Source organism: Heteronotia binoei, chromosome 16 (assembly GCF_032191835.1).
Source record: "Heteronotia binoei isolate CCM8104 ecotype False Entrance Well chromosome 16, APGP_CSIRO_Hbin_v1, whole genome shotgun sequence".
In the NCBI taxonomy this organism is placed as follows: domain Eukaryota; kingdom Metazoa; phylum Chordata; class Lepidosauria; order Squamata; family Gekkonidae; genus Heteronotia; species Heteronotia binoei.
The window spans coordinates 31,225,730-31,252,338 of NC_083238.1; the positions used below are offsets into that span (position 1 = coordinate 31,225,730).

Consider the following 26,609-nt stretch of genomic DNA (forward strand, 5'->3'; position numbering starts at 1 on the left):
GAAGTAGGAATAGCTGGAACAACATGATTATCACTTACAATCTTCAGCAAGTTGAGTAGATCATCAATTCTGAATTGTTTAGAAGACTTTGCACCTAGATAAAGCAGGAGTCAAGTCGCACCTTTAAGACCAACCAATTTTTATTTAGAACGTAAGCTTTCGTGTGCTCTTAAGCATACTTCATCAGACGAGGAATCCAGCACAGTGAGCAAAGCCATACATAGCTGAGCAGAGCCATACATAGCTGGTATGGAGTGGCCTAGAATGCAATGTGGTACAGATTTAAGAACCAATGACAGTGAAGTAAAATTATCTGGTAGGCAGTGGTTTAGAATGAAAAATGGTACAATGACAGAATAGTAAAATTAACAAATTGAGCAAACCTTTGATCTGAATAACATGAGCATGTGAAAGTAACAAAACAGCAGTATGCAATAAAATTAACAAATTGAGCAAACCTTTGATGTGAGTAGCATGAGCATGCGAAAGCAACAGAACAGTAGTATGTCCAAATGTGAGATTGTCTGTCAATGGCAATGGGAGATGGGTTCAATATATGTAATGGAATAAGCAACCAAAGTCCCTGTTTGAGTGTGTCAATATAGCTAAAAGAGAAATACATTAGATAGTGATGTATTGGATATATTGGACAAGAACACCACTATCCAATGTATTTCTCTTTTAGCTGTATTGACACACTCAAACAGGGACTTTGGTTGCTTATCCCATTACATATATTGAACCCATTTCCCATTGACATTGACAGACAATCTCACATTTTGACATACTACTGTTTTGTTGCTTTCACATGCTCATGCTACTCAGATCAAAGGTTTGCTCAATTTGTTAATTTTACTATTCTTCATTGCACCATTTTATATTCTAAACCACTGCCTACCAGATAATTTTATTCACTGTCATTGGTTCTTAAATCTGTACCATGTTGCATTCTGGGCCACTGCCTACCAGCTATGTATGGCTCTGCTCAGCTATGTATGGCTTTGCTCACTGTGCTGGATTCCTCGTCTGATGAAGTGTGCTTAAGAGCACACGAAAGCTTACGTTCTATATAAAAATTGGTTGGTCTTAAAGGTGCAATTTGACTCCTGCTTTGTTCGACTGCTTCAGACCAACACAGCTGCCCACTTGGATCTATTTGCACCTGAATGTCCAAGCTTGACCTGCAGTGTTTTTAGGTGCATGTCAGAGTTAGGTTCTTTAAGGGAACAAAACTGCTGAGTAATGATTATGTAACTAAGCTATACAGGGGTGATGAATGTCACGAGAGTAACAGGTGCAGCTTGTTTAGCAATCAGTGATGGGGATTGGATAGCTGCACTATAATAGTAGAAGCCTTACTCTCAGCTAGTGTGGCTGATGATAAGGAGGAGAAGGACGGTGCGTGAGAGAAGGAGAAACATCTTGACTGTTATACTGTTATTCTGGAGGACTGGATAAGACTGGCTATTTATGTAATGTATGGACTGGATTCTTGACTTCTCTAACTGGAAACTGATTTGGTACTGTATCTTGGAAGGACTGCTTTATGTGTATGAACCATTGGACTGCCTGTGACTGCCTCTAACGTATTTACCCAAATATAACTGTTGACTGGCTGTTTGGAGTTTGTCTTTCTATCACAGCTTCTGGAGTTGCACTCTTCAGTTTACTCATACAGGTGAACTTCCCACGCACACACTGTCAGTGCACAGCTGGTAAACAAGAAGCACTTTAAAAGAAAGTCTTCAAGGACTCAAGCACTCATTAAAAGAGCCACTATTCTCCAGATAACTGACCTTAAACTGCAAACAAATGAAATTAAATAAAACAAAAATGGCAATGGCAATGACAGCCGCTGCTAGGCAGACACCATCTTCCCATCTAAATGTTCTAGAAAAATGGCTGTGAGAAACCAGCATTTTGAGAACATTTGTTCTTGCTCAGCACCACAAGCTCTGCTGGCTAATGCTGATCAGTCTGATGAGTCCAGGATACAAAAGGCCATGTCACTGGATTGATGGTGGGTGCAGTATGGGAAAGAGAGAAATCAGCAGAGTGAGCCACCCTCCCTGACTTCTTAATGCAAGACGGGTCTTGGTAAATGTACATTCCTATAGGAAACAATAGTGACGATATCATGGAAATATATCAAGTTGGAAATAGGCACACATGAATAATTAAACAGTCAAATATATCTGACAAGAACAACCACTGAAAAATCAAGACTTTCTGCTTACTAATTTTGCTTACTAAGAGATCATCTAATTGCCAATTAAGCAGATGTGGTGGACCACAGAAGATAAGTGCGTGTCACCAACAATTAACAAACTATCACCTGGAAGTAGAGAATCAGCCATTGTAACAGAGGTCTTTTGTGCCATTGTGACAGTCCTTTGTTATTCCAAAAACCAACCAGTGATTTTCCTTTCAGGACAGATCAATTTACCTGCCAGATCAATCAGATCTTTATGGTCAAGGAGGAAATCAATATCAAGATATTTATTTATTATTTTAGATTTCTATCCTGCCCTTAAAATGGGCTCCATGCGGGTCACATCATCAGACCCATTATAATCAGACCCATGTCTTCCTCGGTTCTCGATGCAATATCAATACAAAAATGACGGGGGGGGGGGGGAAGGGAAATCCTGCTATGATACACAGTCCTCTCTTTCCAAGTGTCTTGTCCAGAAGCCATAAATGAGATGTAGGTCACATCCTGAGATTCATTTGTGCCTGGAAGGAATAGATCACATCTGCACAGCCAGGTTTCTCTTGTACTGATTCTTCATTGTTTATAATTACATCAGCTGCTCCTGCCTAGCACCGTCTATTTTGTGCTGCTGCCCGTGGTTTGTCCATTGCCTTGGACTGGTTTTCATGTGCATTCATACTAAAGTCCTTCAAGAACTTATAGACTGTGTTGATCACCATCTGGTTTAGTCTAGGTTTTATATTGTAATTATATTTTAACTGTTAATTGTATTGCATATTTTTGATGTAACCTCATCATCATGGCTTTTTTGAACAGAAACATACAGTTCCAGCTGGCTTGTCATCAGGGGTGTGGCCTAATATGCAAATGAGTTCCTGCTGGGCTTTTTCTACAAAAAAAAGCCATGATGATTATGGTGATGACGACGTAGTAAATGGGCATGAACTGAATTCCCCTCCTCCCACCACTTCCTGTAGTGTAAGTTAGACTAACATCTGGAAGACCCAGGTTCAAATTCCCACCCCTGCCATGGAAGTTCATAGAGTGACCTTGGGACAGTCCCTCTATCTCAGGCTAAGCTACCTCACAGGCTTGTGGCTGTCTGGATAAGATGGAGGAGGGATGCTGCTGCTGCTTTGGGTTCTGCTTTGGGCAGAATAGAGACATATAAATACCTAAATAAAAAAAAAATAAGGATGTTCAATGAGCGTTCTCTGGGTATGTGAACATCTGATGCTGCACATGAGCATCTGACATCCAGTGGATTGTGAAGCAGCGTCAACATTTCATGACTTTTGAGTCTGAAACTTTGCTTTCTCTGGTTTTTCTTTTCTTAAACCCCCACCCCTGCATTTTATCAGCTATTTTCAGATACTGATGAAGGTGTAAGCCAAAATGCCCTCAAAACTGAGGTTGGGGAATTGTCAGGTGGGCACCTGGCTTAATCAGGATCTTTTTACCTATGTATACAGGATCCACATCCAGAAATTAATGCTTAAAATATTAGGGACTCTAATTAAGTAAAACAATTAAAATTTATTCCAGAAAAATATAGGCTTACATACAAGACAAGTAATTCACAAAACACACATACAGTCCTAAGAAAAATAGAGAGAAATATAGAGACAACACATGGGTAGACAAACAGGGTGATAATTACCGATCGTAGTCTTCAAGGAAGGCTCCAATGGCTATGAAAGAGGACAGGGGAAATGGGACCCTCAACTGTGGCCAGAATCGGGGATGGATCTAGACAGCGGAACTGGGGTACTGCTAGATGCACACATGTGAGGAGCTGTATTACAGGTTATATAGACTACCTTGAGCCCTTAGGGGATGGGAGGTACAGGGGTGGATGACAGGTGGTCAGCTGGTACATGACTTCAGAAAAGGGGAGGCTCTGCAGTGACCATAAGGGCTGGACTAGTGCAGTAGCCAATAGCCGGTTAGTTGGCAACCCCTGATTGGACGCTCATAGCTAGCCAATGAGCGGACTTGGCCTTAGTTACCTGATTGGCTGTCCAGGTAACAATGGGCCAAGGGGGAAGCTCCAGGATGACTGTTGGGGAAAAGAATGGGGGAAATTACTGGGTGGAGGTGTGCTTACGACTATTAAACCTATCTAAAAAGGTGACAATAGATGGCCAAATTGCTACCAAAGGTAACACCCAGTTTACACAAAGGAACTTGGCTCTGGCTGAAGATGGTCTTCCTCTTCTTCAGTCTTCTCTTGGCACCAGTCTTTGTGTTGAGTTCCATTAGACAAAGGCTTAGGCGGTCTGGCAGGATCCACACCTAAGATAAGCTTGATGGCTCTTATGCAGAAGCTGAAGCAGCTGTTGGATACGCGAGTCTCTTGTTTTGCTGTAATGGAGTCAGGAAAACAAGATGGATTCTGGTGGTGTTAGCCTTTGGTTCATGGAAACAGGCTGGAAACTGTTTGCCTGTACAGTTCATGGTGGCGTGGCTTCTTCCACTGCAGTGGCCAAGACTGGGCATGCAAGGAGCAGCTGGAAGCTCATCTGTAGTTCTGGCTAACACCCATCCAGAGATGTAGAATGCTGCTGCAAAGCTGAGAATTATGGTATCCACATAAGCCTTAGAAACCATGGGCAAAGTCCACTTTTTAGAGCAGATGTGTGCGAGTCAAAACTCCAGGCACCCTGGCAACCATTCTGGTGATCACGATGTCCATGTGTATGAAGAGTAGGGGGCTTTTTCTTACAATTGGGGAAGTGACATGTGTACCTCAGAGTACAGCATATTCTCTCTTTTTGTCACTTACTCGCTGGCAATAGAAAATAAGATTCTAAGTGTGTGCCTCTGACTCATTCTTCGACTTGTCTCAATCTGAAGAGGAAGCCATCAATGAAAAGGCAAGCTTTAAAAATGGAAACTATAGTGTACACTTTCTGAAAACTGTGTATGTGGCAAATAACCTACAGATGCGGCTGCCTCAACCACCTTCCTAAAACTGGTTAAAAACAGCACAACCAAACATCAAATGAGAGCAAGTCACAAGAAGCACATTAACACCAGTGCTCAGGGACTCATTGGTTTTCAGGAATTGTTACTGGTGATGATCTACAAAGCCCTGATGCTTTGTGCCTTATGTATTATTCTATTATGGGCTTTCAGACTGATCAAGGACAACTTCTAAAGCTTATTCTCTAGATGTCAATTCAGGTATGCAGAGAAGCAATCTCAGTGATTGCTCCTCATCTCAAGCATTTGCTCTGGAGACTGGCCAAAGCCCAAATCTAGATGACTTCCAGAAGAAGTTCAAGATCTTGGGGGGGGGGGGGGGGAGGGGTTCCCTCAAACTGCCTTTTTGAAGACCAGGAAAAAAGGAAGGAGGGAACAAATAATTTTAACTGGGGTTGCAATTAACATACTGGTTTGGATCCAGCAGTAATTTCTGCTGATATAAGAGATTTCCAGCAGCAGAATCAGACTTTCTTATCTCCTCTGCTTCATAGAAGCTCTCTGAAACGCTAAGAGGCAGAGACCCTAAGGATGAATATGTGTGCCTGTGAACACGAGGAAGGGCAGGGCTTTTCCCCCTGGGGGAACATGGCGGAATGGAGTTCCGGACATAGTTGCGCTAGGGGGAGCAATGGAGGATGAGGACACCTCCTTCTGAGGCCCATAGAATTGGACCTCATGGTCCAATCTCTTTGAAAATTGGGAAGGTTTTTGAGGAAAGGCACCAGCAGCAATGCTGAAAATTTGGTGCAACTATCTCAAAAAACAGCACCCCCCTGAGCCCCCCAGATTGATTCTCCATTATAGTCTATGGGACCATTGACTATAATGGTCCCAATAGGCTACAATTGAGCCGGGGGGGGGGGGGACGCTAATTTTTTTCCTCACACCCCTGTTATGCTTTTCTGTTATGATTTGTAAGCTGCCTTGTAGGGGAAAGTGGGATGGAGCTATATATATATATACCGTATATATATATATATATATATATATATTTGTTTGTTTGTTTGAATAAATAAGTAGTTTGGGCAGGTGGATATTTAAGCAACTTCTTAGTTTCTTAGGTTAGGCAGGATTCTGACAGTGATTGTTCCTCTTCTGTTATAATTTACCTGTAATGCTGGTTATCATATTTCCCTTAAAAGCAACAACAAAGTAGACTGCATGAGTCTGCCCACTCGAAGTGCTGGTATGTTTTTTAAGGCTCAGCATAGGGCAGATCTGCCAATACAGTGGACTAGGGTGGGTAGGAGACCTGTTCTCTAGAGGCCAGGTCTACCAATATAGTGGGAAAAGGTGGATAGACCTGTTTGTTGGAGGCCAGGTCTGCCAATATAGTGGAAAGCTGTGGGTAGACTTGTTTTCCAGATGCCAGGTCCACCAATATAGTGGAAAGAGGTGAGTGAAATTTGACATGATTCTGTTTTCTCTTATATTTAAATTATTCTTAAAACATAGTTTAAATATAATTTTAAATAATTTATTCTGAGATTCTTACAAGGTTATGGAAGTAATCTAAAAGACAAATTTACACAATAGTCAAATGTAGACTTACTTACTACTTTAATGCTATTAGTTTTTTCACTCGTTGGGTAGAATCTCTGCTCACAACACTTTGGCGTTTACAGGGAACACTGGTTCTCGAACCTCTTTGTGGAAACAAAATTCTCAAAAAATGTTTAAAATTACATGAGGAGCACCTGTGTGTGTCTCCTTCATCTCCCGCTTGAGAGTTCCAGCACCCTTTTTTTCCAGAAAAAAAGCCCTAGGGAAGAGTGTGCAGTGGGAAGTGGGAATCAGCAGAAATTGCTCTGTGCCCAGTTGGCAGAAATCTCCCATTGCATCCAATCCATTGCTATCCACCCAAAGGCAGTCTACAATAAATGTGTTTAAAGGAATGCATGAACAACTGCCTTTTTTTTTGTAGTGTCAACATACTTACTCAACAAAGATTTGCAAACTAAGCAGCTCATTTAATACTAAATAAATCATAACACTGAGCGCAGTCATATTTCAGCAAGATAAAAGAAATATGAAATTGGAGTGGATGATATTACCTGTCACTGTCTTCCCCCAGCATTCCCCAACCCTCTGCTCCTCATGCATAGTCTGTTTCAGATTGTAAACTTGTAGGCAAGGTTTTATTTTTTGTTATCACACCTAATCATTTTTAGTGCTTCATAATTAACATCTTTATTATTAAATGCACTCAGTGGTTAGCCAATTATACAGCCTTGCTGTTGCTTGTAGGATTATGTCCCCCTTGATGAGAAGAGCCAATATTTTGAGAGAGAGAGAGAGATTGCAAGGTGACATATTTGCAGTGCAATCCTATGTTGAGTTACTCCAGTTTAAGTTCACTGAGTGGATTGCCCTACTCACTGCTGCTTTGATTTATAACAGGAGAGTGAAGAATGAGATTGTATTTGGCAAACACACAGATTCAGTCAGGAATCCTGTCTTTCAGCCTTTAACAGTCAGCTCCGATGCATGTTTACTCAATCCCATTTACATTCCACTGGGATTCAATCTATGAGGAACTTGGTGGCAGTGATTTCTAAGTAAACATGCATAGAACTGGGCTGGATGTTTCTGAAGAGAGAAAACAGCAAGCTTTCAGAACAGAACAAGATTATGCTTTATAATCCAGCCTTTTATCACAGAACCAATATCCAAGATACAAACACAATGTGAAAATTGTCTACCTACTCTGATATTTGTGTAATGTATCTTCCATTGCATCCATATTTACACATGTTTGTGTGTGATTTGATTTCTTTTCCTCAGGACTTTTTTTGTAGCAGGAACTCCTTTGTATATTAGGCCACACACTCCTGATGTAGCCAATCCTCCAAGAGCTTACAGGGCTCCTAGTACAGGGCCTACTGTAAATTCCAGGAGGATTGGCTACATCAGGGGTGTGTGGCCTAAAATGCAAAGGAGTTCCTGCTACAAAAAAAAAGCCCTGCAAAGATGGTGTTGGCCCCAGATTGCATGGAAATTGCACCTGTTGTGATTTAATTGAGTCATCCTGCTTGGAGGCCTTCAGTTAGCCAGTGATGAACACACACATGCATACACAAGTCTTCAGTATTTCTGTGCAAAAGCATCATTGAAAACAACAAAATTTGAGTCCAATAGCATCTTTAAGCCCGACAAAGTTTTATTCGAGATATAAGATTTTGTGTGCATGCACACTTCTTCAGATACAGTGAAACAAAACTTCAAAACAAAAGCTTTCACCCAAAATTAAACTTTGTTGGTCTTAAAGGTACCACTGGATTCAAAACTTTGTTCTGCTGTTTCAGATCAACACAACTACCCAGCTGAATCTATCATCTTTGAAAACAGGCAGCAATGCCTAGGAAGGAAACAGCTCTCAGCAAAGTGCTTTTGTGCCTTATGGGGATGGAACGGAGCCAAAACTTATTCACATGGGAAGGGGAAAAGAAGATTTAGCGTCAGGTTTGCATAAACTATTTATCTAGATTTACATGTAACTTTACATGTAGAGTTATTGAAAACAAGCAGAGAGAGCTTGAGAACTGGAAGGAGAAGCTTTTCAGCTGTAGTGCAAAAATATTTATTTCTTGAAAAGTTTCAGATCACCTTTTATCCTATGGCTCCTTTGGTTGTAATTTTTTTTTTAAATATCTAAAATTTATAAGGAGTAGCAGAAAGTTTAAAACCCTTAAAAGCCAGCTCGGCAAGAACATGAATTGCAAAATCAACATAAACCAACACAAAATGTTATATTTTAAAGTAAAGTGATATAAAAAATGTGTCTGTGATCTTCCTAAATAGTGTTTCCAGTCCCCACCTCCATCCTCTGGCTGGGGGTGGGGGTAGGGCTGCCAGATCCAGCTTGGGAACCTCCTGGAGATTTGGGGATTGAGCCTGGGGAGGACAGGTACCTCAGTGGGGGTACAATGCCATAGAGTCCACCCTCCAAAGCATTCATTTTCTGCAAGGGAACTGAGTTCTGTAGTCCAGAGATGGGCTGTAATTCCAGGGGATCCCCAGGTCCTGCCTGGAGGTTGGTAGTGGCAACCTGTAGAATTTTTGTCCTTTGCTGACAAGACACAGTTCATAAATTCTTTGAACCTTGATGACTGAGGGAAACCTGGAATGAGTGCACACACTGTTAATTAAGATTGTCGGCATCCTGAAGATCTCCCAGAATTACAACTCATCCCCAGACTGCAAATACCAGTTCCCACGGAGAAATGGCTGCTCTGGAGGATAGACATTATGGCATTATACATAGCTGAGGTCCCTTCCCTCCCAAAATTTGCTCTCCCCAAAATCCATCCCGTTTTTCAGGAAAATTCCAACCCAAAGGTGGCAACTCTACTAACATAAGTAGATCCAACAGCAACACATCCTATGAAAGTTCTGCCAATTCCCTAAAAGGCAAGAATATTTTTGTGTTAAAACTGCCCAGTGTGGGCAGATGGGGAGAGCTGTACTTTTTGACTGAGAACTTTTAAAGAACTATTTTTCCTCATAAAGAGAATTACTTCTGGTCACAGGAAGAGCAAAGAACGAACAGCTTTAAAAGGTAGTTTGGGAGCAGGCTTCCCAGCCTCTCCATGGAGATGGGGTTCTCCCCGATTTCAGGGGCCCTAACCCGCCACCAGCTCCACTGGAGGGGGGGACCCTGCCCCTGAAGAGCACCGGCATGTCGCAACATGCCCAGCGTGATTATATCACCTAGAAGTGATGCTATCATGCCAGGCACTGCCAGGCTGGGGGAGATGCTGGATCACTTAGGAAAAAACTCTATGATGACCATAGAGGATTCCCCCACCCGGAGTCAGGTAGGACCTGGCAACCCTATTTAGGAGGAGGAAAGGGAGGTATGGTATTCCTTCCTCTCCTTACTGAGAATGAAATAATTCCTGTCCACTTTTATGCAGACTCCACACTAGATTAAATTCTGCACAACAGTCTGCTGCCATTTGGTGTTGAGACAGTCTCTATTTGCATGAATTGTCTCAGACCGGAGAGGAAACCTAATTAGTTCAGGGGCTTAAGGATCTTGTGTGCCCAAATTAAGAACAGTTTGAAAAAAAAAAGCCAACTATTTGGTTTCTGATACTGCAAAGTTAGGGGCCACCAGACAATACATTTTAAAAAAAGTAATTTTCATAACACAGTACAACCAGCCACTGTAGGAAGTGGTTATCAAAGAAAGCAAGGGTGTTTTCAAGAAGGGTTAGACACATTTGCAGGCCAGAAACCAATGAGTCAGCAAAGACTGACAGGCTAAAAACCCTTCCCTCAGCAATTTATTGGTTTAATTTGACATGTATTAAATTTCGTTACCTAGTTGTTAGCTGCCTTGAGTAAGGTTGCCAACTCCGCACAGGGAAATTCCTGGAAATTTGGGAGGAGCAGGGGTAGGCCTCAGATGGATTAAGAAGACATAGGGTGCGCCCCCTGAACTTGCCATTTTATCCTGCAGAACTGGCCTCTGAAGTCATGAGATCAGCTGTAATTTGAAGAGAGCTTCAGACCCCACCTGGAGCATAGCAAACTCAGTTGCAGGTCCAGACCTGGCAGGCAAAAGACAGGCTTATCAATATTTTAAATAACTAAATGGACATTTATAGAATGCATTAGAATTCCAGTTTGCACCAGCATGGTAAATTTACCTAAAGCTTTACAAGAGCCCTGTGGTGCAGAGTGTTAAAGCTGCAGTACTGCAGTCCTAAGCTCTGCTTACGACCTGAGTTCGATCCCTGGCGGAACCTGGGTTTTCAGGTAGCCGACTCGAGGTTGACTCAACCTTCCATCCTTCCGAGGTCAGTAAAATGAGTACCCAGCTTGCTGGGGGGAAAGTGTAGATGACTGGGGAAGGTAGTGGCAAACCACCCCGCAAAAAGTCTTCCGTGAAAACGTGAAAGCAACGTCACCCCAGAGTTGGAAATGACTGGTGTTTGCACAGGGAACCTTTCCTTTCCTTACAACATCCTAGTAGCTTTTAGAACTTACTTGGGGCGCATTAACTTCAGAGAAACCCTGAGCGAAAATAAACAGGAGCCTTGTGGCATTTTGAAAAATAGTAAAAATTAATTCTACCATAAAGTTTTGCAGACTGGAACCCACTTCTTTCAATGAAATGAGTGTTGCACTGGAAGAAATGCTGTATCTTATTTATTCTTACTACAGCCAATGTTAATGCATCTTTTAAAATCAAGTGTAATCAAATACAGACTTCATTTCCATGGAGAAGGTAGGGAAATTACTTTCAGAATGCTGGCCTGGTAATTTAGAAATTTTGTAAAACTATGCAAGGAAAATAGTTGCGCAACATATTTGGAAGCATTTCCCCCCCCCCCCATCCACAACCTGTTAAAACTCTCAGTTTTTACGCACTATGATCACAGGTAGCAGAACTTCCACAACACACCTTCGGAATAGAGGCAGACATGTGGCAGAACATACAGCATTGTAGATAATACTATTTTAGCCACCATGGTTGTGGAATCTCTGCATACCAACATCCCACATAAAGATAGATTGCAAGCCATAAGGAATATGTTTTCTGACAACCCCACAGCTCACTTTGCCACCAAACTGTGCCACTTTGTTCTCACCCATAATTACTTCAGATTTGGTGACAATTTATTCCTTCAGATTAATGGTACAGCCATGGGCACCTGCATGGCTCCACAGTACACTAACATCTTTATGGCTGACTTGGAGCAATGCTTCCTAAACTCCCACCCACTTATACTTCTGTTATACCTGTGATACATTTTTATTGTCTGGACACATGGTAAAGCAGCCCTGGACATATTCCACCAGGCATTCAACAACTTTCACCCCACCATAAACCTGACAATGAACCAATCTATGCAAGAAATACATTTTCTGGACACTACTGCAAAAACATACAGCGGATGTATAGACACCATCTTATACTGGAAACTTACTGACGGACAAACATACCTACATGTTTCCAGCTACCATCCTAAACATACCGAACGATCCATTGTATACAGCCATGCTACACTGCAACTGCATCTGCTCCAATCCTACAGGATTCTCCAAACCTTTTTGGAACTAAAGTATCCACCTGATGAAGTCAGGAAACAGATGAAGCCAGAATGGCACCCGGAGGAAACCTGTTGCAAAACAGGTCCAAAAGAGACAATAACAAAACACCACCAATAGTCACATACAGCTCTCAACTCAGAACAATACTACACATCATCAGCAATTTATGACATCTACTGGATTATAACAGTTCTCTTTCACAAATTCAGGGGAGTATGTCAGACATTGGAGAACATCAATGTGCTTTTATACTGAACCGCAAGCGATAAGGGGGGGGGGGAGTGTTACTTCTGACACTAGAGTGTGAGAACGTAGGATTGTTTATGAATGCTTTGGTGTGAGGCCTTAAAACCCATGTATTTATCAATACCTGCTATCAGTTCCAATGACTGCCTGTCCAGAGCTTTGAGATATCAAATAAACGCTACTACTTTGCAACAAATGATGGTGCATTTCCTTTGAACCTCCAACGTCTGACAGAGTAAGCCTTTTCTTGAGCACAGACAGCCTCCCAATCTAAAACAAACTTCTCACTCACAATGCAACATTTAATTTGAATATGGACACTGGTACCACAGCTTGCAGTAAACACAGGTGCAAACTTTGCTGCTACATACACCCAACAACACAAGGATTGATTCCTATAAAATAAATTTAACTTATAATGGTAAGTTATATTATAGAAAAATAATATATAAATAATAAGAGCCAAGAGATTTGTAATAATAATTATTATAAAGAAAATTTATTTTTATTTTCAGGGAATGATTGAAATTGGTTGGAAAGCACCACAAGATTAATACTGGAATTTCACAAATGCTAAGGTATCAAAAATAGTTATAAATAATTGTATTAATTATTTGTATAGAATATGATGCATGTAGTAATTTAATATTTTTAATTAGTCACAGTAAAAATATTCAGGAGTAATTTCCATGAACATTAAGGTCCAGAATAATTCATTTAAGGTCAGCCTGTTGAATAAATATAATAAAATTAAAGGCTTTCATTTTTGAAAATTTTTGCTAATAAATATATCTTTGTTATACATTGTAGCTCAGTCCACTGTTGAAGATGTTATAAAATTGAAATGGAGATAATAAATCCTGGGGTCTTCATCTGGAACGGAACTTGAGCTGAGCCACTGCGTGGCATCTTTATTCATAATTGCCTAGTGTCGGGTTGTTGTTTAAATTTCATCTTTACCATCACTCCAGTATTTTTTGGTTTTAAGTTATTATAACACTCAGAACAATGGAATCCCCAGGACTTAACAGGGATATTGGTTTCTTATCTCATTACATACGTTAACCTCATTCAGCCCTTCCTTCTGTATTCTCAGCAATCCCCCAGAAGGGACATAAAAGGTAAAGGTGGTCCTCTGTGCAAGCACCAGTCATTTCCAACTCTGGAGTGATGTTGCTTTCACAACGTTTTCACGGCAGACTTTTTATGGGATGGTTTGCCATTGCCTTCCCGAGTCATCTACACTTCCCCCCAGCAAGCTGAGTACTCATTTTACCAACCTCGGAAGGATGGAAGGCTGTCAAGCTGGCTACCTGAAGCCAGCTTCCGCTGGGATCGAACTCAAGTTGTGAGCAGAGCTTAGGAATGCAGTACTGTAGCTCTTCCACTCTGCATAGCCAACCGCCCCACTTCAAAGAAGAAGATGCCGTAAGGTTGCCTCCGTGCTTGAGAGGTGATGACAGGGCATAATGGCAGGATCTCAATTACTCTCAGAATTAAGCAATTAAAGATACCTCTGCCCATAAACCTCCAATTCTGGCATATGTATTTCCTTCACTATGCCCCCTGCCCCAAATAAATCCAAACAAATGGTGACCATTTGTTATTCCTAAACTTATTGCTTCTATTTGGTCCTTGACTCTGATAAACATCATCATTCTATTCTGTGCCAATTTATGCTCACTCTCTACCTATATGAGATACATTTAATTGTATCTGAAGACGCTTACACTTGAACTGACCTTGAATAAAACTCTGTAGGTCTGAAAGCTGCCACTGGACTCAAACTTTTGTTTCACATAGCCTTATTGCACGCTACACCGAAGAACACAGCATTGTGGGAGTTGTAGTCTTAAGCTTACCAGACGCTTCCGGGAGGTATGGCAGTAAAGACTACGCTTCCCACCGAGCATTGCGAGGCCGTGAATGAACGACGCGAATCGGGCGGCGGGGGAGGCCTGTTCCGTGGCTTTAGTTTTAATCCGCTGCCGCCCTCTGAGGTTTGGTCCAGGCGCTGTCAATATGTCGGAGACCAGAAGCTGAGGCAAGAAGAGGTGCGGCTCCCCTTGTTTTCCTATGGCGGGCATCCCGGCCTCCCTCCTCCTTTGCAAGAACGGAGAGAAGTTTTATATATTTTTAATTTTTTTGCCTTTTCCTGATACCCTCTCGCCAAGTGGCTCGAAATGTTCTTGCAAGCCCCCCGATTCTGTATCGCGTGCATCCCATCTCTGCCGTGCAGCCTGATCCTAGGCATGTTTATTTTGCAATAGGTCCCGCTGCAATCCCTAGTGCAAAGGGCCGCTTTGAGGGTTCAAAACCTCGTGTGTTCACCGTGGCTTGAAAACTGGAGGAGGGTACTTGGGACTAATGTTCCCTTAAGCTGCAGAGTCTTGTGAGCAAAAATTCTACTTTGTGAGCTACTAACATTAAAGTTGTGAGCTACTGCATAAATTATTGTGCTCTGGGGTCATCCTTCCTGAGCTAAGACAAAAATGTGAGCTGGAGGCTAAAAATATGTGAGCTAGCTCATGCTATCTCAGTTTAGAGGGAACACTGCTTGGGACGACAGTTTAAGGTGCAGCGGAGTGGCTGGTAGCATAAAAAGCATGTCCGTTGTAATAAAATCCTCATGGCTCAGTGGTAGAGAGAGTTGCCAGTCTCCAGGCGGTGGCTTGAGAGCTCCCGAAATTACTGCTGGTCTCCAAATTACAGAGTTCAGTTTTCCTAGAGACAACGGCTGCTTTGGAAGGTGGACTATATGGAATTGTGTACCCCTCCGAGATCTGCCTTCTGCAGACTCTAAGCCCAAAATCTCCAGGAATTTCCCAACCCAGAGCTGACAACCCCAGTGGTAGGAGCATCTGCTTGGAATGCAGATGGTCCCAGGTTCAGTCCCTGGCATCTGCAGTTTAAAAGGATCTAGAAGGTAGGCGATATGAACGAGTTCTGCCACAGAGTTGCTGCTGGTCAGAGCAGACAAGATTGACCAAGGTCTAACTTGATATAAGGCAACTTCATGTGTTTGGCAGGTGATTCTGAGCCATCTCTCTGAAGTCATCTGTGTAGCAGTTGGATCGCTCTTTTTAAACAGAAAACACCAAGTATACCTACTATTACTTTGGGTTGTTGGAATTGATTTTCAAATTGGGAACTGGGAAACTGAAAGACCACATTCTCTCTCTTCTCTTTAGCCTTCTGCTGCTTCCTGAATGAGACATAAACAAGGTGGAAGCCCAGTGCTCCACAAAATATGTTGTCCAACTCATCTACCTCCTCTTCTACCACATCAAGAGTCTCCTCTACTGACACGTTTAAACTTCACAATATCTGTTGCCTGCTGATCAGAAGATCGCTGGGGTTTTACGCAAAAGATGCTGGTGTTGTCTATAGGAAAAACATGGGGATCCTGAGGAAGTTAATTTGCCAGGTATCATGCAGGCTTCTGAAGGTTTCCAATATTCAGAGTGAAAATTTAAAACAAAATCAACATGTAACTAAACAGATCTGTATTTTCCCATTTTCAGTGACCTACATATGGATTTGATGCCATTGTATACACAGCTATGTAGGAACCCTGCATTGTGTGAAGCAGCCCTAAGGGAATCTCTTCTGGGATTAATAAACTGGAGCTGTGTGGCATTTTAAAAAATTAACTTGATTTATAAAGTCTAGCATAAACATCTGTGGATTAGAAACTATTTCCTCAGATCCCTGTGAAGTTCATGGAATCCCATGCTAGAAAAAAAAATAAGATGCCACAAGACTTCTGTTTATTTTTACTGAAATGGATTAATTTTGCTCTGGAATTGTTTTCTGGGATTGTTTATACTGATGGTTTAAGATACTCTCTTAATATGTATGTTGGCTCTTTCATGGGTTACTAAAGTTTGTATATGATATGTAAATGCCATCTGTTGGAGAAAGCAATCTGACTGTTGTTTCCATTATCCTAGGATAAATTTTTAAGTGCTTAATCATAACTCCCTGGTCTTGCCAGGAGTCTGAACTCAATTCAGCTTGTTGAATATTTAAACAAATCAAAAATGGGAGTTGAGGGTGAACTGATGATGTAAACAAGCTCTGAGAATTTAAAAAAAAAAGGAAGATTGTTAAGCTAACCTTTCTGTCTAGAACAGTGTTTCCCATTTGCAGGGTCGTGACCCGGTACTGGTCCACAGAAGCTTCACTACCGGGTCACAAGAAAAGCCAAAGCTAGCCCCGCCCCCAGCAAAGCATGAACTCTGCTCTACTTCCTTCCTTCCCTCGTCTCTCTGGTGCAGAGAAAAACTAGCCTTGAAGACTGATACAGGCTGCAAAGCTTGAGCTCTGTTTGGCTTCCTTCCTTCCCCCGTCTCTGTGTTGTGCAGAGAGGAGCTAGGCTGCCTCTCCTTCCTTCTCCCTCCCTACCAGTGTTTGAAAGAAAAGCTGAAGTCCATTGGCACTTTAGACCCATGAAGTGTTCTTCAGGGTATGAGCTTTCATGTGCCTTGCAGTATGTTCTTTTGGGGAGATTTCCCCGGGAGGCCTGAGCAGCGAAGAAGGGGGGGATGTTTCATTTAGCTGGGAGGGGTGGGGAGTGGGCATTTCAGCAGCTATTTTTTAACCAAATGACCCCTTGGCAGAATTGTTGCTGGCTGGGGTCATCAAATGGTGAGCAAGGCTTTTTTTTCTTTGTCCCCCCCTTCTTTCTTTCTTTCCCTGCAAATGATGCCCTGTCTGTATTCTTGGTGCTGGGGGAGGGGCAGGGGGGAAGCAACAGTGGGAGGGCTTCTAGTGCCCTGGCCCCACTGGTGGACATTCTGGTGCTTTTTGGGCATTGTATGAGAGAACTTTGGACTGGATGGTCCACTGGCCTGATCCAACATGGCTTCTCTTATGTTCTTACATTCTTTCTTTCCATGTCTTTCTTTTCCTTTCCTTGCATTTCATTCTTTCCCTTTCTCTTTCTTTCTTTCCTTCCATTTTTACTGGATGAAACTTTTCAGCAGGACTGGAAGTGATGGTACTATGAACCTTGCACCATTTTGGTCCTACTTTTAACAGCTGTCTGACACCAAAATTAAACTCCTCCTGTAGATATTAAAAAGGATGAAAGAAGTTTACTGGCTAAATATCTGCACAACAGGTTGCTTTTAAAGGCATGGGAAACACAGCCAGTAAAAAACTACAAGCCCCTCATAAATATCCTTTTTGGGATAACTGCAGAAAAGCTTGTGTGAACTTCATATAACTTGAAATTAATTCATTAATTGCAGTATAATTCTCTGCTACCTTTAACAGCAATTTCCCAGTGTTTCAGCCAAAGAAAAGTATGAAAAATAACTATCAAAAGATTTTCTTGAAACCAAGCAAGCTTGGTTGTAACTTGAGGCAGGGTTCCAGTAGTAGTAGCTGAAGGAAGGGCTTACTAAATGTGTCAGCATATTTTGAGGTAGAACAACTGCCAGGGCCCAGTGTGGGTGGTACACAGTACTAGCATTCCTGATGGCAATGGTAACAGCACTCCCAACTGCATACACTGGCCAGTGCTGTTGAGGAAGGGGTGTGTAGGTGGCGCAGGCAACTGAACATGGGCATTAGGAGTGCTTACAAACTGGAGAAGAACACACAAACAGAAAGGTGCATGCAGTTGTGGGGGTGGAAAGAGAGGACTCTGGGAATGTATGAGAAAGTTGCAGACAGCTCACTTTTCACCCCCATTTTGACTCAGCATGAGTTTCAGAGAGATTTTTCTGAAAATGAATTTACTTCAGAAGAAGAGGCAGGTTTGGGGGAGTGCCCTGAAAATGAAATCACAGGAAAAGGTGGAGTTTTGGTTCAGTGTGCCCCAGAAGTGACATCACTTGGCCCTTGACCTTGAAGTGATACCACAGGAAATGACATGATTCCTGTCTCCCAGCTCCGCTCCCAAAGTCTCCTGGCTCCACCCCCAAATTTTAGTGGGCCACGAAGGAGAAATGTAAAAATAACTGGGCCATGGGAAAGAAAAGTTTGGGAAACCCTGGTCTAGAAGAAGAAAAGGTGTGCAACTTTGTAATATCACTTAGAAAATACTACTTGTAATTATTGAACCTCTTTTCCTTCTTTTATTTATTATAATTGAAATGTTGCATTTAAATCTCAAGTTCCGAGTGTACAGTATTTGCATGTAATAGTAGCCAACATGTAGAAACGAATTAATATAAACAGGTGAAGGGCATATGAATGATTTCACTAAACACATCTGTATTTTCCCATTGGTCAAAAGGGATTTTTTTTTAAATTTAAAAGTCCTGTTTTCCTGGTTTTTATGATATAGTAAAAAGTTGTTAGCTCAGTTTTTTTTAAAAAATGTTTTCTCGGAATTACTGTAATGTTATTTATCTTCACTACAACATGATTAGCTTGTACAGCCATTTTTAAAATGTCCTAAACCAGATATGCTTTTGTAGAACATTGTGATTTATTTCAGGAAAGTACAACATTCAAGAATGTTTGGACAACACATTCCACATCTCCAATTGCTTATCAGAATGGAAAGATTTATTTTGACAATTATCGGTGCTGTGTGAGCAGGTAATTTTTTAAAAGAATACTTTCTCTTTATTTGCTTTTTGAATTGCTTGTTCTACCAGATCTTGTGAGCCAGAGTTTGACATTTCCTGTGCAATCCCATATAAATGAAACTGTCTCATGCATGCATATTTGTAGAATGGAGGCTTATAGAAATTTCCAGGGAGCTCTGGACCATTTTCAAAGGCTGCAGCACTGGGATGTTTTCATCTAGAAACAATGGAGGGGGGTTCTAATTATAAAATTATGAATGGCTTGTAGAAAGACTAAATTTTGCCCTTTGTTATAACCCTGGGATTCAATATCAGTAAGGAAATATTCTTCATGCCATCCATAATTAATTTCGGCATTGTGTGATACAGTTTTGGCTGCCAGTTAGGTGACATTAAAAACATTTAGAGAAATTTAATAGAGAATGTGCCTCTAGTTGACTACTAGCCATGACAGCTAAATAGAGCCTCCACATTCAGGGATTATAGGCCTTTGAACCACTGGTGCTGGAGACAAAAGTTTGGGAAGGGCTATTACATTATGCCGTACTTGAAGTTGCATTCTCAACTAGATGGGCCCTTAGTCTGATCCCTCTTCTTAGGTTCTTAATATCTGTTGCCTCATGACCATTCCATTCTTTTTAAATTGTCTTCCAAAAATGTAACTTTCAAGCACCATTCTGGAATTAACATTACAACATTTGGAAAGCTGAAAGCCTACAACAAATAATAGTACCTCATTTCTTAGCAGATTTATCTTCAATCAGATGTGCCTTGTATTTCTGCCTTGACAGGGGCTAGCGACTTACTTTAAAAAAAAAGCAAATAAACAAGCTGGGAATTCAGGGAACTCAACAGACACTTTATTACAATGATGTTTATTTGCCAATTTAAAAACAAACATCCCTCCTAGTGGCTGAAGGGAACTGGCCACTTTGGGGGGGCTGGGGCAGGGGAAACGGAGGAAGACATGTCGTGTGGAATCTCCATTAGCACTGCTCTGTATTTTAGGGAACCCACACAAAACACCACAGATGCTTGAGACAGATTGTGGACAGAGTTGGCAAAATTGATGGGCCACAGCTGGAGAGGTTTTGTGGGTGGTGGCCTGGGTGGTGGCAAAAGAGGCACAAGAAGGAAAAGACAGAGGCTGAAAGGATAAGACACTGGGCCACAGCATTGAGGGGCAGCCCTGAATGCCGGTTGTGGGAGGAATTGGCCATGATTGATAATAGTACTTGGAAAGACCTTTTGAGTAATGGAAAGTGATACACTCTAATCCCTTTTTTCCTCAGTGTCACACCTGAGCCAAGGATAATTTATCAAATGCCAGCATGCTCTAAATCAGAAAAAATAGAGGATGCTTTATTATTGGAATGTCCTATGGTAAGGTTCTTTTTTTGTGATAAGGTTCTGTTGTTGTTGTTTTTTTAAAAAAAAAGCCACTCTGCTTTGTAAGGACAGGACTCTTTTCTGTCCTAATTTAAAACCTTTTAATTACAAGTCCCACAAATGAAATAATTATTGGGTAACACCGTTAGAGACTAAAATAGACAGCATCTGGTCTGTCACCGTGGCGACCTACCTTCCTCACAGGACTGTGGAGTCTGAATAGTGATATATATTATCTTCTAGCAAACGAATGCTCATTTGCAAAGCACAGTCTGATATATGCTCTGAGAGTCCAAAAGAGCAGCCATGCTGGCTAGCTGCTGCTGCTTATTCTAACACATTACCATTGTCTTTTACATTTCTGCAGGAATAGGAAAATGCCCATTGCTATGGTGACTGCTGCATTGTGCCGGAGGTCTTGTACTTGTGTGTGTGGATATAAAGGTGCCTCTGTGTTGTTTGGGTACACTGACATGCTGCACTACCTTGTCAACATAAGGTTCTGGAGCGAAGGTTTTCTCATAAACACACGAAACTGCCTTATACCCTTTGTCCATCAGAGTCAGTATTGTCTGCTTAGACTGGCAGTAGCTCTCCAAGGTCTCGGACAGAGGTCTGCTGCCAGATCTTTTTACTGGAGATAGTGGAGATTGAACTGCTCAGATGCTCTACTACTGAGCCACAGTGTCTCAGGTGTAGTGCTTACAGCATCCATTTATTTGTATGGATGAAAATAGAAGGAACATGTAGTTGGATATTGGCATGAGTCTCTCCTGATGACTCTGGCTATTTCAAGCCTAGCCTTCTCCTTGCCCCTTCATTTGCATAACCCTATCCTGGGATGTGTTTCTCGTTCACACTAAAGTGTGACAACACTGAGTGGGGTTTCCCCCCATCTGTGGTATGGGGGCATCCATGTTTCAGTATCTTTTGACGAGTACAAGGGACAGTTTGGCATTTTCTTGGTTCGTTTAGATTTGTGTCCTGCCCTATCCGGAAGACAAGGATGGAGAGAAAAAAATCATTTTGCAATTGTTGTATGTGGTTAAAATTGTGCTTCTGATATGCCGAATACTTTATGGGTCCTTGGTCACAATTAGGATTGTTATAATCTCCTCCTTTGTTGCTTCTAAAACAGCAGGATTTTTTTCCCTGCAGTATTAGTTAACATAAGAACATAAGAGAAGCCATGTTGGATCAGGCCAATGGCCCATCCAGTCCAACACTCTGTGTCACATAAGAACATAAGAAAAGCCATGTTGGATCAGACCAACGGCCCATCCAGTCCAACACTCTGTGTCACACAGTGGCAAAAAAATTTATACACACACACACACACACTGTGGCTAATAGCCACTGATGGACCTGTGCTCCATATTTTTATCTAAACCCCTCTTGAAGGTGGCTATACTTGTGGCCACCACCACCTCCTGTGGCAGTGAATTCCACATGTTAATCACCCTTTGGGTAAAGAAGTACTTCTTTGGGTGAAGAAGTCATAATGCTTTTTGGTTTGGATCCCACCAGCTTTTTCACCCAATTCCCCTCCATATTATAGTCCCCGTCCTACATGGCTTTTGTCCATGATTTTTAGCATAGGGGTTTTTAAAGTGGTACACAGGGAACCCCTGCCTCCTTTTTTCACCAGAGAAGAAGCTGCTTGGATCCAACAACTTATAAAGCATCTTTGAAAAGATGATACAGTTAGTCTGCATGTGCTTTACTGTCACCCTGAAATGCTGTATACATTTTTACCATCTCTTATTTATTCATGTGATTAAAGGTGACTTCTTTTAAAACAGGGTGGAGTGCTGCCCAGCCCGTCAGACTGCAAACCTTCCTTAGCAGTTCTGACAGCTGGTAACTGGCTTTTTCGTCTCTCTGCAAATACTGGAGAAATAGTTGAAAGAGTGTATCTTGCTTCCCACTGCAAATTCAGGTAATAAAGGTAGGCTTACTATGAAACCACTTGGGTTAGTTTGCAGTTGGGAGAGTGGCATACTTAACAACCCTGAGCCTGTTTTGGCAGGGAGGGTGGGATATAAATAGAAATAAATAAATAAACCCAGTCTTGTGGCATGTTGACTGGAAAATAACACTTTTTCTGCTGTATGGAACTTGCATCTGACTAGACATACATATGGCTCAGATCCGCATTCCAACCTACAAGTACTTCCCATCGGACTCACTAGGCTGTTCTTCCAAATATTGCAAGAGATTAATTTGCGACAGGTGTAAAATTTGAGACAGATGGTGGCCTTTACTTGCTGTCAGCTTTTCCATAGAAATAGCAAAGGTATTGAGTCTTTGACAGCTGAAAAGAGTAAAAGTCCAGTAGCAAAATTTAAAGATTAACAACATTTGTGGTAGGGTATGAGCTTTCGTGAGTCACTGCTCACTTCTTCGGATACAGCTAGAGTGTGACCCATCTTGGGTCTTTGAGGAAGACTAACAAGGCGTTTCCAAGTTTTCCTTTACTTTCGCTACAGCATTTTCTAATGCCACAATGAATATGTTTCAAGTTACAATTAATATCTTTTTGTTCATAGAACAGCTCTGTCTTTTTGCTGTTATTCAGGATGGGTATCTTAACAGTGCAATCCTAAACAGCTCTACTCTTCTAAATTGTAATGGGCTTGAAAGGATGTAACTCTGTTTAGGATGTCACTGTCAGTCAGAGAAAGCGAATGACCTGGCGAGTCTTGATTCTGCAATACAGTAGGGTCTGGGAGACCAGGGTTCAAATCACTATGCTGCTTGTTGGGGGGATCATAGGCTGAGTACTGTCTCAGCCTAACCTACCTCACAGGGTTGTTGTGAAGATAAAGTTAGGAAGGGAGAGACAGTTAGATGTAGTGGTTATGTGTGTGGACTCTTATCTAGGAGAACAGGGTTTGTTTCCCCACTGCTCCACATGCACTTGCTGATGTGACCTGCCCCTGGGGCTGCCCCTGTGCCGAACCCGGAAGTTGCAGCTAGTGCAGAACGCCGCCACTCGGCGGTTATTAGGGCTCCCTAGACGGGAGCACATTCAGCCGGGCCTCCGGGGACTGCACTGGCTGCCAATAATATACCGAGTCCGGTACAAGGTGCTGGTTATTACCTTTAAAGCCCTATATGGCCTAGGACCTGCCTACCTTAGGGACCGTCTCTTCCCATATGCCCCCCAGAGAGTGCTGCGATCTGGCTCTAGAAATCTGCTTGTAATCCCTGGGCCAAAGGAGGCCCGGTTGAAGTCAATTAGGGACAGGGCCTTCTCAATCACAGCCCCTTGCTGGTGGAACCAGTTACCGGAAGAGGTCAGGGCCCTGCGGGACATTGGACAGTTCCGCAGGGCCTGTAAGACAGTCCTCTTCCGGTTGGCTTATAACTGACCAGCATTGAAACATTGAAATATTCTGACGGAAGACTATAGGAAAGCACACTGAGACTGATTGATGTATTGGTATTGATATATTAGTTTGTTTTAATTATGTAAATTATTATAGTATTTTAATTCTTGAATTTTATTGTTAGAATTTTTATGTTGTGAGCCGCCCTGAGCCCGCTTTGGTGGGGTAGGGCGGGATATAAATGAAATGAAATGAAATGAAATGACCTTGAATCAGTCACAAGTTCTCACAGAGCCTTTCCTCTCGAGCAGTTTCTGTCAGAGCTCTCTCAGCTCCACCTACCTCATAGGGTGTCTATTGTGGGGAGGGGAAGGGAAAGGAGATAGTAAGTCACTCTGAGACTCCTTCAGGTAGTGAAGGGGGGGTATAAATCCAATCTCCTCCTTCTCCTCTTCTTCCTCTTCATCCTCCTTTGAGTTCCATGGAGGAATAGTGGAATAAAGTGTGCTAGTAGCACAATAACCGTATTTAGTTAAGTTTTTTTAGAATTAGGCAATTGTTAGGGTTTTTTAATGCTATGTTTTTTGTTTTTCATTTATTTAATTTATTCTGGTAAATGTACTTTTTATCCCTAACAGATATCTGAGCTGGGACACTCCTCAAGATATCATGGTTGTGAAATCGGCTCAATGTAAGGTCCCGGCAGCTGCTCGGCAGGTATGTTGACTTGAAAATGTTTATGTTCAAATATTCAGAAACCGTTTTGTAAGCTTCCATCTTGGCATAGAGTAAAGTGGGTCTGGGGAAATGTTTGTCCTTGATTTTTGCTATGAGGATATCGGTATAATATACATTATTACTTTATGAACCTTTTTTTTTATCAATGTATGGTGCACACTCTCCCCAGAGTGGCTGTTCTGGTGTAGCATTTTTGTTTATTTAATGCCTGTTTGTCCTGCTAAAATAGAACCTCCAAGGTGTGTTACAGGTTCAATAAAAGAGGCTAAAGCCAAAATAAAAGAAAACAAAAAAAGCCATACGACAGCTTAGAATTAAAAAAAAAAACACAAATGAGTGAGGCAAGTTTATCTTGGAGAAAATTCTATCCTTGGGGCACCATACCTAAAAAGGTTCTCTCCTGAGTGGTCATCTAAACTCTGATGTCTGGGTGCTCCAGAGAAAGGCTTCAGATGAAGGTCTTAATTGACTTAGAAACCTATATGGGAGTAATTTCTTTCAAATATCCTGATCCCCATCCGCAGGGCCTTTTTGGATCCAAAACAGCTTTTTCCATTGTGCCTGGAAATGAAATGAAAGCAAGTGAAGATCTATAATGCTAGGGTAAAGGTTCTCTAAGTTGCATCCTAGTTACCAGGTTGACTGCCATCTTCTGTAGGAGTGGTTTCAAAGCAGTTTTCAAAGATGGCCCCATATATTCTATCCTGGATGGTTCAGAATCGTGAGTGATGGTGGCAAAGCCATCTGTTTCTGGAAGAGGATGTGGCATCACTTCTTTGTCAAGGCTGGAAATGGTAGTCTGGTAGCCCAATCTAATAAAAAAAATTCCAGTGACACCTTAAAAACTAACAACATTTATTTCACGAGACTTCAGGATGCTACTGGACTTCTGTTTCATTGTGCTACAGCAGTCTAACACAGCTACCTCTCTGTAATAGCCCAAGTCTAGCCCCCTTCCCCTTCCCACTGGCAGCTTGCAGATCTCTTGATGCTCTGTCAAGACCATTTGGGGATATTACCCCAATCTCTTTATCTTAGTTTCTGTCAAGTTTATATTTTCTAAGATTAAGCTTCTCTCACAAAAAGTAGAGACTTTCTTAGTGGAAGGGGGGAGAGTGTGTATCTGTGCGTGAATGTCAGGAAATTAGAAAAAATATATTCATGGGTGGGTGAATTCATGGCTTTTAAAATATTTAAGAAAAGGCAAGAGAGAATTCCCACGTATATTTTCTAATGTCATACAAGCTGACATATGAGAACTATTTTCAGTGTGTTTCTTCCTAGGCAGGCTTCCAGCAGTCTGTGCTCTTCTTTCTTGCTGTATTCAGAGTTCTGCCACTTTCGTTTATCGGAATGCTAGAAGTTGACAAAAAAGTAAGTTTACTGTGGATGTTGGTGATCTCTTGTCTAGTGTTACTTGAACAGCACAATCCCATTAAGAAATTAAATCAAAAGAGTTTCCGGCTCAACATTAGGAAGAACTTCCTGACCATTAGAGTGGTTCCTCAGTGGAGCAGGCTTCCTCAGGAGGTGCTGGGCTCTCCTTCCTTGGAGGTTTTTAAACAGAGGCTAGATGGCCATCTGACAGCAAAGAGGATCCTGTGAATTTAGGGGGAAGTATTTGTGAGTTTCATGCATTGTGCAGGGGGTTGGACTAGATGACTCTGGAGGTCTCTTCCAACTCTGTGATTCTAAGATGCTTTTCATACACTTCAAGGAGTCTCGTCTTCCTTTCCCTATAGTACATTCTCCCTACACCCAGGTGATGTCAGGATTTGCTACTTAAGTTATATTTTTCCTAAAATTATAGTTGCTATTTCATACAACATAGCCAGTTTTTCAAGTGTTTATGAATAGGATTGTGGTCTTGTACAGATACATGACTGTGAAAGTACATTTTCTATGTGTATTCAGGTATATCATGTAACTAAAGACTCTATGTAAACTCTATGTACTCTGGGGGTGGGGGGGCGGAGAGCATTCCTGTGTGCATGTGTAAAGTGACATTAAGTCGCAGCCAACCTATGACCAACCCATAGGGTTTTTGAGGCAAGAGCCAGTTTGGTGTAGTGGTTAAACGCTCTGACTCTAATC

The 26,609-nt window shown here is 41.8% G+C and overlaps 1 protein-coding gene across 1 annotated transcript in view; it reads left to right on the plus strand.

The window, feature by feature from the left end:
• The first annotated feature begins 15,678 nt into the window (after positions 1-15,678).
• DCAF17 (DDB1 and CUL4 associated factor 17) overlaps positions 15,679-26,609 on the plus strand; it is a 28,635-nt gene continuing 17,704 nt past the window's right edge. The window contains exons 1-6 of the mRNA XM_060257310.1: positions 15,679-15,938; positions 18,963-19,066; positions 20,349-20,439; positions 22,248-22,384; positions 24,416-24,494; positions 25,800-25,889. Of these exons, the coding sequence (XP_060113293.1) occupies positions 15,762-15,938; positions 18,963-19,066; positions 20,349-20,439; positions 22,248-22,384; positions 24,416-24,494; positions 25,800-25,889 (678 nt within the window). The 5' untranslated portion in view covers positions 15,679-15,761. The remainder of the gene's footprint in view (positions 15,939-18,962; positions 19,067-20,348; positions 20,440-22,247; positions 22,385-24,415; positions 24,495-25,799; positions 25,890-26,609) is intronic.